Here is a 14,751-nt window from a genome sequence, read left to right as displayed (position 1 = left end):
CGAGCAGTACACTTGTGAAATATCTAATTGAAATATTGATTAGCCTACATGTTACCAGATGTTCATTTATTTTATTCATTTTTCTTTGACTGTGAAATTCTAGGGTGTGGCAATTCTTGAAAACCATGATTTGATTTGACTTTTGATTTAAAAATAAATAAAGGTCATGATTTAATTAAATTTAAATTTGACTTAGTTGACTGGACTCGCCCTCCTATTTTTGCTCTACACTAGCTAAATATCTCTGAAATTTCAGATCTGCAAGTTCATAAATATTGTGTATCTGGTAGTTATTTTGTGTTGTGATTTTCTGCAAAAGCTCACCCAAGAATAGGGATGCTATCATGGTTCATGATCTTTAAATTATTTTAATCTTGGTGGTTTTATAGGTTATAAAACTAACAATCAATTAGGAAAATAATTTGATTTGATTTTTGCTCATTTTGATACCATTCTTGCCTCAAAGATATGAAGTGAATTAGGTTAAAATAGTGTCTATTTATATTATACTTAGCGTTAATGATCTAAAATGTATTTTACATTTTAGGATGGAGGAAAACAAAGTGCTGGCAAAAAAGAGGCTACGGGTTCCCACTCAGAAAATGAAGGACCTGAGCTCCCCTCCCCCAAATGAGCAATCTGGTAAGTATTAACGTAATAGTTTCTGTTATATACGGTGGTAATAATCATAACATTATTGTCCAAATAATGTCTAAAAATACCAGTCTAAATTGTTGTGGCCAAATAGAAATAGAAATTAAACATTCTCTCTCTCTCTCTCTCTCTCTCTCTCTCTCTCTCTCTCTCTCTCAGGGTGTGTTGCATTTGTCAGATGGGAGGATGGTTATACCGGCAAAATCTTAAAGGATCTGACATTTTGGGCAAGAGATGAGGCTCTGTGCAGACTGCAAGATCTTAGCTAAGGAGGACCTGTGTTAGCAAAGTGGTCAGATGGTAAATTTTATAAGGCCCCTGTTGAATATATTTCAGGGGAAGCTCAGGCTAAGCTGGCCAAAGGCCCACCCAAAAATCAACAGGGGTCCATTTTACAATATGTTAAAAGGCGATGAGCCATCAGAAATAACGTCAGGTGTATGACACCATCTAATAGAGAGGGGCCACGTCTGAGCATGGCGAGGAAAAAAATCCATCGTGAATCCATCACCTGACGGGGGACATGCAACGGCACGCAACACAGCTGGACCCCACCTAGCGTAGGTTTGTCATAATTATATATAATCGCCTGGGCACCAGAGTTCCACACTTTTTATCATTATCCGATCAGATTTGGCAAAGTTCAAAACCAAAAAAAAAAAACAGCATTAGTATACTTGTGTTACTCAATCTATGATAATAGGAATAGGATATATGGCACAGCTCCACTACTTCCTGAACTTAAGGACTGCTCCTTTTATTTGCCGTGCCTTGACCATTTATTGACAAACTGATTTTAAATTCTCTCTCTTACTCTTCGCATTTACCCTATGTTTCTCACTCTCCCGTGCATTGCCGCGTCACAATGGTTCATACACAAGTGGATTAATCAGTTAGGTCCAAATAATGTAAGACAGGAAACAAAGGAGTGCCTCTTAATTCAGGAAGTAGTGGGAGCCCCTGTGCGTAGAGCCCATTACTGATATTTCAGGATATAGTTCGAATGTGAATTGACATCGTGGGCCCTGATTCGGACCTTCAGTATTTTGCTATCTGATTTCCTTTTCTTTGCTTAATGACCAGAAGTCGTTTACGTGTGAATCCTTTTTTGTTAAGTGCAGCGCCACATGTCCACACACATATTGTGATCGTTGCTGATCAGCCATTTCCAGTATTGAAATGTTGTTTGATTTTAAAGTATAATAAACGCATGTAAATATGGCATATTTTGGTCCTATGTACATTTTATCATTCTATTGTTGCCCATTATTTCGCGTGGTACCATCTCTGTTCGTTTGGCATCAAATATCATGGGAAAAAAAGGAGTAGACCCGCCCCAGTTGTCAAGGCAGCATTCTTACCCTTCATATTCTGTCCTTGCCAGTCAGTTTGCCTTTTGTGTAGTTAAAAAATTTTTGGGGGCAAACTCTGTTTGGGCAGTTGGTTTATACCCCACCCGAAAGGTCATTCTCTGGTTCCATGTTAATTTTATTATAGCTCTGCCATCAGGTGGACCATTGGTCCATCACCCACCAGAGGCCAGTACATCCAGCCGTACAAACAAAGCCTAAACACCTCTGTTCCATCACCTGGTGGAGGGCCATGCAGCTATCCCATTCAACCAGTTTACAGACCTCAAAACACGCTCTGGTCCATCACCTGGTGGAGTCATGCACAGCCAGCTCCCATTCTCATCACAGCTGTAAACCATCCGGTGCAAACACACGGACTGGTTCCATCAACTCTACAATGTCCATACAAACCGCAGCCCAGCACCGCCCTAACAAAGCCTCAACACCGTCTGTTTCATACCACTTCCTGTGGAGGCCCATACACCCAGGTACAACACGGTAGTGAACCTCAAACCATCTCGGTTCCAATCACCTGGTGTATGCCATACACGCAGCCCATCACTCGACAAGCCCACCACTTTGGCTCTGGTCCTCACCTGGCAGAGGCCATACACCCCAGTCCATCACTGTATGAACCTCAACACCTCGGTGGTGGTCCATTCACCTGGTTGATGATCCATTAGGCACCCATGCCCAACTCACCGTACAGCCCTCACACACCGCTCTGGTCCATCACCTTTGGCGGAGGGCCATGTCAGATCCATCAGGACCATCACCGTTACAAATCTCAACACCTTTCTTCTGGGATCCATCACCTTGTTGAGGCCATTCAGCCCGCCAAACAAATCACCCGTACGTGCCTCCAACAACTCTGTCCCATTCACCTGGTGGAGAGTCCATGCAGCCTGCCCCATCAAACACCGTATGACCGACCGCTCAACACCTCTGGGTCCATCTACCTGGTGGAGTGCATCAACGGAGGTTGCTGCAGTCGCAGCCGTTCAATCACCGTGTAGATCTAACCAAGCATCAACACTTCTGGTCCAGCATCACCTGGTGGAGGCCATGCAGCCAAGCCCATCACCGTGGTCAACCGTACAGCCTCAACACCGTCTGTTTTCCATCCACCTTGTTGGAGGCCAATTGCAGCCAGCCCATCACACCGTACATCAAGCCTAAACCCGTCTGGTCCAGCACATGGTGGAGGCCAGACAGGGGGGGTACCAGCCATCACCGTACAGATGAGAGGAAAAGCCTCAACAACACTACCATCCATGTCCATCACCCCTGGCAGAGGCCCCATAATCTCTATATTGTCGCCCACCCGCAAGAAACATGCTACCCATGGACAAGCACAGGTCAGGGCTTGTAAGGGGCGAGTTTGAAAGAATCTCTAACAGGGCAAAAGAGAAGGATACGTATGACGTCAATCTCGAGAATAGGCAAGTACATTTCTAATTTCTTAATTCATTAACCGTCGTGATGTAATTGTTCTGTACATATATTAGTGAGTGGGCCCTTGAAAACAAATACTGTTTGAACTATCCTAGGGAAACAGGGCAGAAAAAGTGGGGTTGTGTGGCCGTTTACAAAAAAAAAAGTAATAAAGTGGCTTAAATGGGAAAGTTTATAAAACTAAGCTTTATTGATTTGCACATTATCTCTTAAACTGTTAGCAAATTTGAAATAACACTTTAACACAATGTGATAGTTTAATGAAAGTGCGTAAATGGGCTTAAGATGATCAAATTAATCTGAACTGGTACAATTAAGTAAAATCCATTTTCACTCCTTTTTCCTCAATATTAATTTAAATTAAGTGCAGCAGTATTAGTTTTGAGTTCTTGTTTCATCTTCTTGGGCGGGCCACCCAAGTAAACCCTTTGTAGGAGACACACTTGTTAATGGTGGGCTACTTAAGTCTTGGGACATATTAAAACATGCCTATATGTTTGGCCTTACATAGGCATTCTTCAAGCCATGTAGAAAGACATGACACCACACGAACAAGCTACTGTATATGCATCTATTGGTCCCATAAGTGCAATAACCATCAGCTGTGGAAAAGGGGAATACTCGGGTATACATCATTGGAAGATAGATGTTTAGAATTAACACAGGACATCAGCTGTAATCAATATAATCAAGGCTTGACAAAAAATGACAAGAAAAAAAAATGAAATGGAAATGTTTTCTTGTGACAAGAATTAAGATTTTTTTTTTTATTATGGTTTGTTTGTCAAGCCTTGGTTTTATTAATGATCCCTCAAGTGTTCATTCTATATACCTCCCACAGACATATTCCAAAGTGTCTCTCTCTAAATATTTTTTTTTCTTGTGGTGTTTGTAGCCTATGCAAGGTTATCTAGGCATGTTTTAATTATGTTCAAAATAAACTTGCCTGCCATTAAAGCTCTTTACCATTTAAAGAGTAGCTGGGTATTTTCTCACTCCTGTATTGTTTGTACTATTTTTCCCTTTCAGATCCAGGCCAGGTCAGAGAGCTTCAGACTCTCTGCGACTTAATTGGAGAGAGATATTGTGGCAGCCCAGCTTCACCATCAGGCCCAGCAGGAGCTGTTTCCTGGGAGCGGCATATTCATCTCATCATTCCGCCTGGCTGCCATGAATCACGCATCAAAACCAAATTGCATGCGTCTGTTTCATGCACTTTTTGATCATTTCTTCACTGTTGAGGAGTGTCAAAATGCAGTGCCCTTTGGTCGCCCTGGCAACAACCCCTCAGGAAAGGAAGGAAAGCAGGTCCTTGACCGTAAAAAAGTTGACGGAATCCTAAGTAAGTTTTTTTTCAAAATTAGGCTCCGTGTGTTTTTAGGCCAGGATAGTGGGAATGATTATATCCAATCATGACAGTGTAGCAATGATTGATGCAAAGTATGCAAAACTACTTCTGGCAGACAACTCAAGCTGCGCCCATGCTGATCAGTCACATGCCCTCCTCATCCAAATAGGGCGGGCTATTTAAACCCCCCCCCCCCCCAAGCTTACCTTCTCATCCCTGGCTATGCTTCTGCTGCCGTTGCTACTTCCTGCTCTGCTGCCTTGCTGCTGCATACATCTTGCTGCTGCTGTCACCCATTAGCCCTCCAGGATTTCACGGGCTTTTTTTGTGATTTGTTGCGGGCTAAAATGCCTAATATTGCGGCAGGTTTTCTAAAAAGTTGTGATGAAAGTTGCAAATTTTTTTATAAACTGCAAAGGTAGATAGATTTTTACCTAAAGTGCTCATATTATGCTTTTTGTATTTTTCACTTTCCTTTATTGTGATATACAGGTGCTGGTCATATAATTAGAATATCATCCAAAATTTGATTTATATCAGTAAATCCATTCAAAAAGTTAAACTTGTATAATGTATGCATTCATTCCACACAGACTGATATATATCAAGTGTTTTATTTCTTTTAATTTTGATGATTATAACTGACAACTAATGAATTCTCCACGTATATTTAGTCGTGGCAAAGTGTTTTTTAATTGTCGATTTCTGTTTATGTTTGACAACTATATTGCACATCTTTCAAAACAGTTTACCCCCGCTTTCGTAAAGAACACCTTTACGAAAAGAACACCTGGGGGGTATTGCACAAAACTAGGATAAGGGATTAAGCTGGGATTTTCCAGTTATCCTGGATGAATTTAGTCTTGACTTGTTTGCACAAAAGCAGAGGCACCTTAGTTACCATGGAGATTTATTCTGTGCAGCTAGCCTGCTCCAGACCAGGCTAACAGCCAGGATTTATTAATCCTGGGGCCTTTTTTGTTCACTCAGCAGTAGTTTTATCTTATTGTTATCAGCCTGTATTAAAATACAATAGGTGCATAATTGATGTTCAGTTAAGCACTATTACTATTTAAAGTTGTGACCAAGCCAAGATGCACATACTAGACTTGGTCAAGCCTCGCTTTTTCAGTTATCCTGGATTTGTTAACCCTCTGGAGTCTAAGGGTATTTTTGGGGCCTGGAGAAGTTTTGTCATGCCCTGACATTTGTGCTTTTTTCAGTTTCTTATAAATATCTAAATGGCTAAAGTCTAATCTCACTGTAATCAGCACAAACTGGGCTATAATAATATTTGAGCAGCTTGTATGTACATGATTGTGTTTTTGAGAAAAAAAAATGTTATGCGTGGTTAGTGAAAAACTAAAAATGTTAAATCACTTAAATAAGGCAATAAAACACATACAGAAAATTGGTTCCCAGGGATTTGAGAACTGGAGCTTGTAGCCTAGAAATTTTTTTTTTCTAAATGATGTGAAAATCATCTTGTTTACTCACTTACAGAAAACAATATATTGATTTAAATTTTCTAAGACACTTTTTGTTGGTAAAAGTCATATGCGAGCGTAGGCGTCAACTATCATGAATTCACACCTGAGAAGACAAAGGCCTGCATAATGAGCTGCATAATGAGCCATTCAGTCAGCTGTGTCACTGAGAGGGATGAGTTACAAGAAAGAATGTGAGGACAAAATAAATGTATATAATTTTATGTTTGTAGTTTATTTAGAATATATTTAAGTATCCCACAACATAATTTAATAATCACTTGTGAGTGCAGTTAAACAGTTTTATTAGGATCAATCAAAGCTGACTTTTCAAACTGATTTTTTTTGCATCATTACTCCAGTCACACAATCCTTCAGAAATCCTTTTAACAATCTTATTTTTCTACAAAAAAAAAAAACATTTATTGTTTATTATTATCATTATTATCATTATATTATTATTAATGTTGAAACAGAGCTGAGAATATTTCTTTTAAGGTTTTTTAGGGGGGATAAATTGAAAGAACAGCAATGATTGTTACATTTGTTACAGTTACATTTATTGTTACATTTATATTTACATCAAGCTTTTGAATGGTATAGTAGTGTATATTGTTATTGAAACTTCATAATATTTTACTTGATTATACATTTAGTCAGGAATTATAGTTTGGAAAAAGTCTTTGTAAAAAGTCTAACTAGTAAAATGTTTACACGTTATGTGAAAACTAGTACAAGTATATAAATAAATAAAAAGAGACTAACTCATGTTTATGATCTCTGCTGAATAAAGTGCTTCATTCTTTTTTTCTGAGGAAATCCAAATCTCAAATCCTCAACCACATCACATTTTTTGGGGGTGAATTATGTCTTATTCCTTCATCGCGAAGCAAACAGTAAAATAAAAAAAACTTGAAGGACAATCTCGCTGCATTGTCTTCTGTTGGTGTGGGCGTATTCAAAAGCCGCGCGCTTCAGTGAAACATTTGAATCTCAAAAAGCGCGTTCAGCGCGGGGGCGTGGTCGCATTAGAAGATAATGAAGGGAGACGTGAAAAACGGACTTCGCGTTGTTTTCATATGGATTACTTTATCACAGAATATTTGTTTTCAGCAGCACTTGTTTAGTTTAAAAGTAGACACGTCAGGCTTTCTATAGCTATCTCTCTCATGTCTCTTCGTTGAGTATTCACTGAGTTACAGTTCATTTTAATGACGCATTTGTAACTGAAGATCAGCGCAGAGAAAAGGCTGCAGACAGCACTCCTTGTTTGTTATCTTTATTTTATAAGTGCACAAAGTTTGTTGTTATTATGTCTGTATACAAAAAAAAGTAGAACCCTTTACAGATTCGATTGATTGTATTGCTCTTATCTGTACGATCAAAACTGAAAGTGTAATTTAAGTTCTTTTCGGGGTTATCAGGAAGAAAATACCCCAAAACGCGTATACGCGTTAATCGACTCCAGAGGGTTAAATTCTACTTTTGTGCAGTAGCCCCCTGGATACTGTTTTTCACCACCTTTTGCTGTTATTTTTGTAGGCAAATGTGAGACATTGGTAGCACACATACATGTCTGCGGCGTCTTCTGAACAAAACAAGGAAGTGAGTTTGCTGACGTATGACAACGCCCTTTGCAGGAGACCGCAATGATTGGTCAAAGTTGCAGAAACGTTGCGGTGATTGTTCCAAATTGCAAATCGCACTGAATTCACAGGGATTTGTTGAATTTGCGTTAATAGTTGCGATCGCGACATCGCGAAATCCTGGAGGGACTGATTAGGTTTTGCAAACCCACCTCCTCCCCAGCATCCACCTTTGAGCTCTGTCTTCATGATCCCATGCAGGGGGTCTGCTTCATTCCCTGTAACTGTCTTGCAAAGCAGATGATTCAGGGAACAAATTACTGAGTCAGAGCCTGATGCCAAGCCTGCTGCATCCATGCTCAAGGATGCTGTGCTTCAGCTTGCAATGCTTATAAATTATTTGTTCTAATTTCAGAGTTGTCTGACTAAACTGTCAGAATAGAAGTTTAAAACCAGAAATGAAGTTTTTTTTATCCAGTGTCACTTTATAGCACCTTTAAGGATAACACTGTTGTTTTTTTTTTATATTCATGATTGGCCAAAAAAATCTAACTTGCTGATTTGCAATTCTCTGAACTGAAATGGACGTCTCACGGTGTTATTTCCTTTTAACCTGAAATGCAGTTGTATATGGTCTATGTGGTAATTTTTTTTTTTTGTCAAATTACTCAATGACAGATTTTAATGCTCTTGTCTTACAGCTTATTGTCCTGAGATGTGCAACTCTAGCCGGACTGGGAAAACCCATTGAGGAGGCCAAGCTCAAGAGAGCCTTTGTGAACAAATGTAGGGCCAGAGCAGGCTCCAAGGAGTAGGCCACTGATATAGCCTGTCCTATGTGGACCGCTATCTCTCTCTCTCTACCCCTTCTTTTATTTTTTATTTTTTCTTTTATTTTTTATTCATTTTCATGGTAATATGTTAATATAGTTAGTAGTAGTAGGCAACGGGACCACCAGACCGGTAATGACCATGGCAAATTCACATACGGTAGTCTACTGCCGGCAACAGCACCGATCGGGTCAGAATGAACACCATCAACGACAACGACTCCTATTGGCTGCTCCCATTCACCTCCGGTTCAACCTCGGAGTGGTACATTCCCTTTCCGGTTGTTGATATTTGTAAATTTGTCTTGGTGTTTGTAAAAGTGTGTTCTTGGTAATTTGTTTTCTGAAATTTAAATTTGTTTCGGGACTTGTAAATGTGTTATGGTAATGTAATTTGTTTTATGATATGTAAAAATGTTTTATAAAATTTAAATTGGTCTCAAGCTCTGTAAAAGTGTTTCAGATTTTGTAATGTTAGTTTGCACCTCCAGGCCACCGTACTTTTCATGTGTGTGTGAGCCAAACATTATTGTTCCATGTGCTAGTCAGTGTTTTATTTTTACAATCTGGAAGTTGTTGTACTGTACTAGTGATGTCCCCACATCTAGCACCTACATCTGAGGAGTGAGCTGAGTTGGTACAAGTGTGTGCCTTACTATAGTTAGCATTCTAACCAAACCCTGTAATCTTTTCATGTTGGTTTGCACCTCCAGGCCCACCATACTTTTCATGTGTGAGCCTAACATGTTGTTGTTCCACGTACTCCCCACGTTCCACTTGCTGGTCAGGTGTTTTTGTCTTAAAGTGTGTACTGGTGTTACACAAATACAGTTTTTCAACTTTTCAATATCGAGTATGTGTTTATAACAGTATTTTCTAATTAATAAAGCTAATATCTTTAAATAAACTTCATTCTCAATTTGTTCTTGTATTTCTTCAAAGATACCTCCGGGAAGATTCTCATAGATAGCTTCAGTTAAGACATTAAAGAGAGAAATTAATCACAAGAGATGGAAGTAGACGTTTGGACACACATATAAGATCTCTTTAAGGGCTCATAATTCTCACGCTTTGGTCTCGATAAAAAAGTCTCAGATTTCTCTCATGTTGTTCTCTGTAATTCTCACTTCAAATAACTAAGACCTAAATTCGATGATCAGGGGTATACAATATGTGATCTCCGCGGTGTTATCCCCCACTTCTCAAGTATTGCTCAAATGGTTTTCTCATCAGTTTACCTCCTTGGCTTACTGGTGTCTTTGTCTCTTTTTAAGCTTATGGCTTGTCCTAAGGGACTCTTAGGAGAAGTAACTCCTCCGAAACAAATGATCACAGAACTGAATTGAATCTGAGGAAGCTAAATCTGATTCGCTCAAGAGAGAGCGATTGAACAACCGATGGAGCCAACATTTTTCCTATGTGGCCAGATTTTTTTTTTTTTCTTGTTTTTTTTTTTTAGTATTCAAATTTTTTGTCTTGTATGTAAATTAGGGTTAGGTTTCCCCACTGTTAAATCTCCTGTCGTCAATACACCTTCTGGGGACATAACAAAAATCTTCAAATATGGAAAGCATGTATTTAAAATGGTGTGGAATAAATGAATTAAAAGCTACCTTAATGGAAAAGAAAAAAAAACAGATCTCTTTCCATTTCAAATATTTCTCTAGACAAAATGAGGTCCCCTATACGAATGGAAATTTTCTGAGTCTCCTGTTCTAAAAAAACCTTGTCTCCTGAGACAAAAACTCTGAGGGTTAACTCTAACCCGGGTTCACACCGCAAGCGGCAACGGGAAAAGAAGCAGCGTTATTTTCTCGGTGCCTTGTTAAAGGGAGCTTCACACCCACGCAGAGCATTGCAGGAGCAGAGCAAGACGCAGCGTGCTGGATCTTTTCGGCGCTGGGTCTATTTTTGCTGCGTGCGAGGGCTCAGTTAAAGTAAAGTACCCCTTGAGGCCCAAAATAAATATGTTTTCCCACACAAAAGGCTCTAAATGCCAAAATAAGCACTTAGGGTTGTTAACAAAAAAAGGGAGTATTTTTGGGAAACAAAATTATATTAAAGAAGAAAAAGGAAAAGGGGGACTTGGGGGGCCAAATAACACATGTAGGCCCGGGGGAAAAAAAAGTAATTTTCCCCAAAATTTGCTTTAAATATATTTTAAAAAGGGTTTTCTAAAACTTAAATTTTAAAAAACAAAATGTACGATTTTTAAAATTCCCTCTTTTTTCTATTTTAATTATATTTTTATTTTTTACAAAACTGTCAAAGTATTCCCATTTTCTACCCAAAAAATAAACTTTTGGCCCAAAAATAAAAAAAACCACCTTTAAAAAAATTTATACTGCTAGTTTAGCCTTAGAGATTATTTCTTTAGTAGTGTAGCCCTTCTTATAACTGGGGCTATATATTGGCAAGAACGGATGTCGGGTGACATCATGCTAACACTCATAAACAACGCACGTGGTGTCAAGGCGGGGGGGTTCAAGTGCCTGGAAAGACTTTAAATGGACGACACTCTCTCATCCCTGTTACATTTAGAATATCAATACCTTTTAGGGGGGTTTATGTATTATTTGATTCCAATATTCTTTTGTATCAACCATAAAAAAGAGTTTTCAGGGGGGTTTTTCAATATCAAGTTTTTATTATCCCCCACAATTTTCTTTACAAAGACTTGAATGTGAAAAAAAAAGAAGGGGATGAACCCTGCAGCGGCTCCATCTCTCTAGGCAGATGTCGTAAGTAATTTTATAGGTTGTTGACTCTTTCGCTGGCACACGGGGAAGCCAGCAGCAAACAATCACAATATACGACAATCAAACAGCATTAGACAGATTAATATAGGCCTAGCGAAACCATAGCTACAGTATAGACATCTCAGATCCGGAGTCTTTTTTTTCTATTTTTGAGGTTTGCTCATGTACATTGTATCTGTTAAGAAGTTTGCTGTTTACATTTAGAATATCAATTACGCTTTTTATGATGGGTAAGGTAGTATTTCATGGTCGATATTCTGATGTATCTAACATATAATAAATAGTTTTTCATGGACGGTTAGAGCTTAATATTAAAAGCTCATATTAATAAATATAATTCAGTAATAAATAAAAAAAATATATTATATATACTATAATATATTATTTTATGGTAAAAAAAATATATTCCAAAAAGTACTTACAAGTTCCTACAGCAACCTCCCAAACGCCTGCCACTGTCTTCTATAACATTTGAATGTTCTAGCAGGACAAAACCTTGTGTTGGCTACATAAAACCAAGGTGTGAATAATTGTAGAATTATGTTCTTTTTCAAGAACAACACAAAATCTGATCAATTGGGAACACAATTGAACAGTACTCGGTTCCAAAATCCGCTCGCGTCAGTTGCCGCGCTGCCTCGCTGCCCACGCGGTTTGAAAGCAAAATAGCCCCCATTTCCGCGCGCTGATTCGCTGCATACAGATGCTAACGCGCTGTTTCCGAGCTCTGCTGCAGCTTGCGGTGTGAACACGGCATACAGAAGAGATGAGAGATCTCAACAATTTTACACACTGTTGTCAGATATTTCTATTAGCAAGAGACTCTGGATTCTCTCACATTGTCTCCTCTAAAATTTCAGAAGTATCTCAATAACTTTACAAAAGTGTGCAGCAAGGTGCAAATTACTCCTCAAATATGAGCTCAAACCAGTTCTGTCCAAAGAATATGTAAGTTTAAATAACTCAAAATTAGCTCAAATTAATAATCAAGAGGTGGGTGATGTAAGTCAAAGCCATTTTATGTGCCTTTCAGCAAAGAACGCTCCCAGGGTTACATTTCTGTAGATCAGTTGGGATGAAACGGGCATACGTACATTATCTCTTTCAAACACCAAAAGTATGTGCCCCAAGTACATAAACATTGTCCTAAAAAAAATAACAGTAGTCTTAGTCGGAATAGTTCTCTCTCATATATAGCCTTTATCTCTTGAATTTATGATTTCCCCCCTTTATTTAGTGCCCTTGAAACGTATTTGACTTGATGCACACTTTGTAAATGTGGCGGGTGGAACGGTTACAGGTTTTTTTTTTTTTGTTTTAAAAAACACCACAAACCCAAGTTCATACTTGTAGGGAAAATTAAACTACGCCACATGGGGGAGTTTTCAACCAGGAAAAGAGGAAATAACCCCAAAAGTAGTATTAGGTTACACGTAGCATTCTCTAAAATAAAACAAGGGTTAGGAAGGAAAACGTATGGTCATATAAAAATACAAATTTATTCACCACATTCAAAAACCAAAAAAAAAAACAAGAACAACATTTCAAAAAATGCCTCGTGATACTGTGCCACCCCTGGCAGCGTCTCTCTCCAAGTGCACTCTCTAAAAAAGAAAAAGACACAAGGAAAACACAAGCCACAGATAAACAGGTACAGAAAAGACTAAACAAAAAAACAAGAATTGACACCAACCTACCCCCAGGGCTGAGGTTACCAACCAGGAGGATCACAAGCACAAGTATCCAAAAAGCACACTTCCAACACACACCAGTTGCACTCAGATCATCAGGACTCGCCACCGGAAGCAAACAAGTAGTCTGTATGGATCCAATACTCTAAAAATGATCCCCCACTCCCGAAACCCCGGAAAAGTGAATAAAGTCCAAAAGGAAACCAGATGACAGCAGCAAATCTCACTTGTTAAGTTGCGAGTTAACAGCGTGTGCTATTGCAGCAGGAAGAAAAGAAACGACAAGAGCTGTAAACAGTAAGTGTCCAGGACGAAAAAAGGGGGGAATCCTGCTTTAAAATATGAACAAAACGAGTTACGTCACTTCATGGACTCCTTTGGACCTAAGGATTCAACGGTAGTAGTATCGTTTATTATCAGTTTTTTTTTTGGGGAAGTCGTGGCATAGTGGTTTAGACGACTTTGACTCCCTAACCCTGAGTTTGGGCGGTGTTGAGTCTTGGGCCGGCCCACAATACCACGACTGAGGACTGACCCCCCCTACCTGCCCGGGACGCCCCAGCATAAATGATACCCACCTGTCCCGGGTGTTGTGTTCCCGGTGGTGGTGATTCACTGCGGTGTGTGTGCCTTTGGAGGGGTTAAAGCAGAGCAAGATACTAGGAATTCCCACTTGTAAAATCTGCACAACACTTACAAACAGAGATTTGTGCTCTACAATCGGGTCGAGGCCGGGTACGAAACCCTTTGTAACCCACTGCTTAAAACCCAGAAAATCTGCTTGCTACAAAAACCGCTTTAGCTTGCATACGGAAAGGGGGCAGTAATTACCCAAGAACCCAGGAGACACACAAAAGATGAATAGACGGGGCAAAAACCACCATCAACAAACGAAACAAAGGGGGGATCCAAAACGTGATGCAAAAGGCTGAAACCAACCAGTCAATGGGGAAAAACTTTCACTAAATGGTGATCCAATTTGTCATCACCATACTTAGCTCATTATAGGTTAAACAAAAAAGTTTTTTTAGATTTTTCAAAAGGGCATTACAAAGACAATATGAGACCCTAGCTTAAGGGGAAAAATCTAAGAACAGGGGGATGTTTTTTGAATCACTTCTAAAGTTTTAAAAAAGAAAACAAATAGTGAGCGATCCAAGAGTCCCTAGTTAAGAAGGAATATCTGGAACAGTGTGTGATGTTGTTGAGATCTCTTTAAAGCTTTTTTAAGGAGACCGTGTTGAGTATTTGCCTTTTGCTCCTCAGGAGGGGACAACCGTTTGAGAAGAATGGACATTGCGGGAGGACTCGAGCAATAAAAAAAAACATCTCCATTCGAATCTTAAAGAAGCATCTAATTTCTGTCTTAGGAGGACATATTTGAGAGGTTAGAGATCTCACTTTTGTATTTCTCTTTTCTAGGGGGCCCTATAACAGTTAAGCTTGCTCATTCTTTTTCTATTCCCTAACTATAATAATAAAAATCATAACCCTGAACCGTGTACTGTGCTTAAGCTAACTGAGACTTGCACTTGCATATCAATGCTTTTGTGTTGATTTTGATTGCTTCTATGGTCCTCATTGGCAAG

General features: G+C 39.1%; 1 protein-coding gene across 1 annotated transcript in view; it reads left to right on the top strand.

The window, feature by feature from the left end:
- The first annotated feature begins 526 nt into the window (after positions 1 to 526).
- LOC122143836 (skin secretory protein xP2-like) overlaps positions 527 to 14,751 on the top strand; it is a 31,060-nt gene continuing 16,835 nt past the window's right edge. The window contains exon 1 of the mRNA XM_042754440.1: positions 527 to 642. Coding sequence (XP_042610374.1) covers positions 549 to 642 — 94 coding nt within the window. The 5' untranslated portion in view covers positions 527 to 548. The remainder of the gene's footprint in view (positions 643 to 14,751) is intronic.

This window comes from Cyprinus carpio, unplaced genomic scaffold, assembly GCF_018340385.1.
Source record: "Cyprinus carpio isolate SPL01 unplaced genomic scaffold, ASM1834038v1 S000006515, whole genome shotgun sequence".
Classification (NCBI taxonomy): domain Eukaryota; kingdom Metazoa; phylum Chordata; class Actinopteri; order Cypriniformes; family Cyprinidae; genus Cyprinus; species Cyprinus carpio.
The sequence above is the reverse complement of the archived record's forward strand: the minus strand, read 5'-3'. Positions and strand labels throughout refer to the sequence as shown.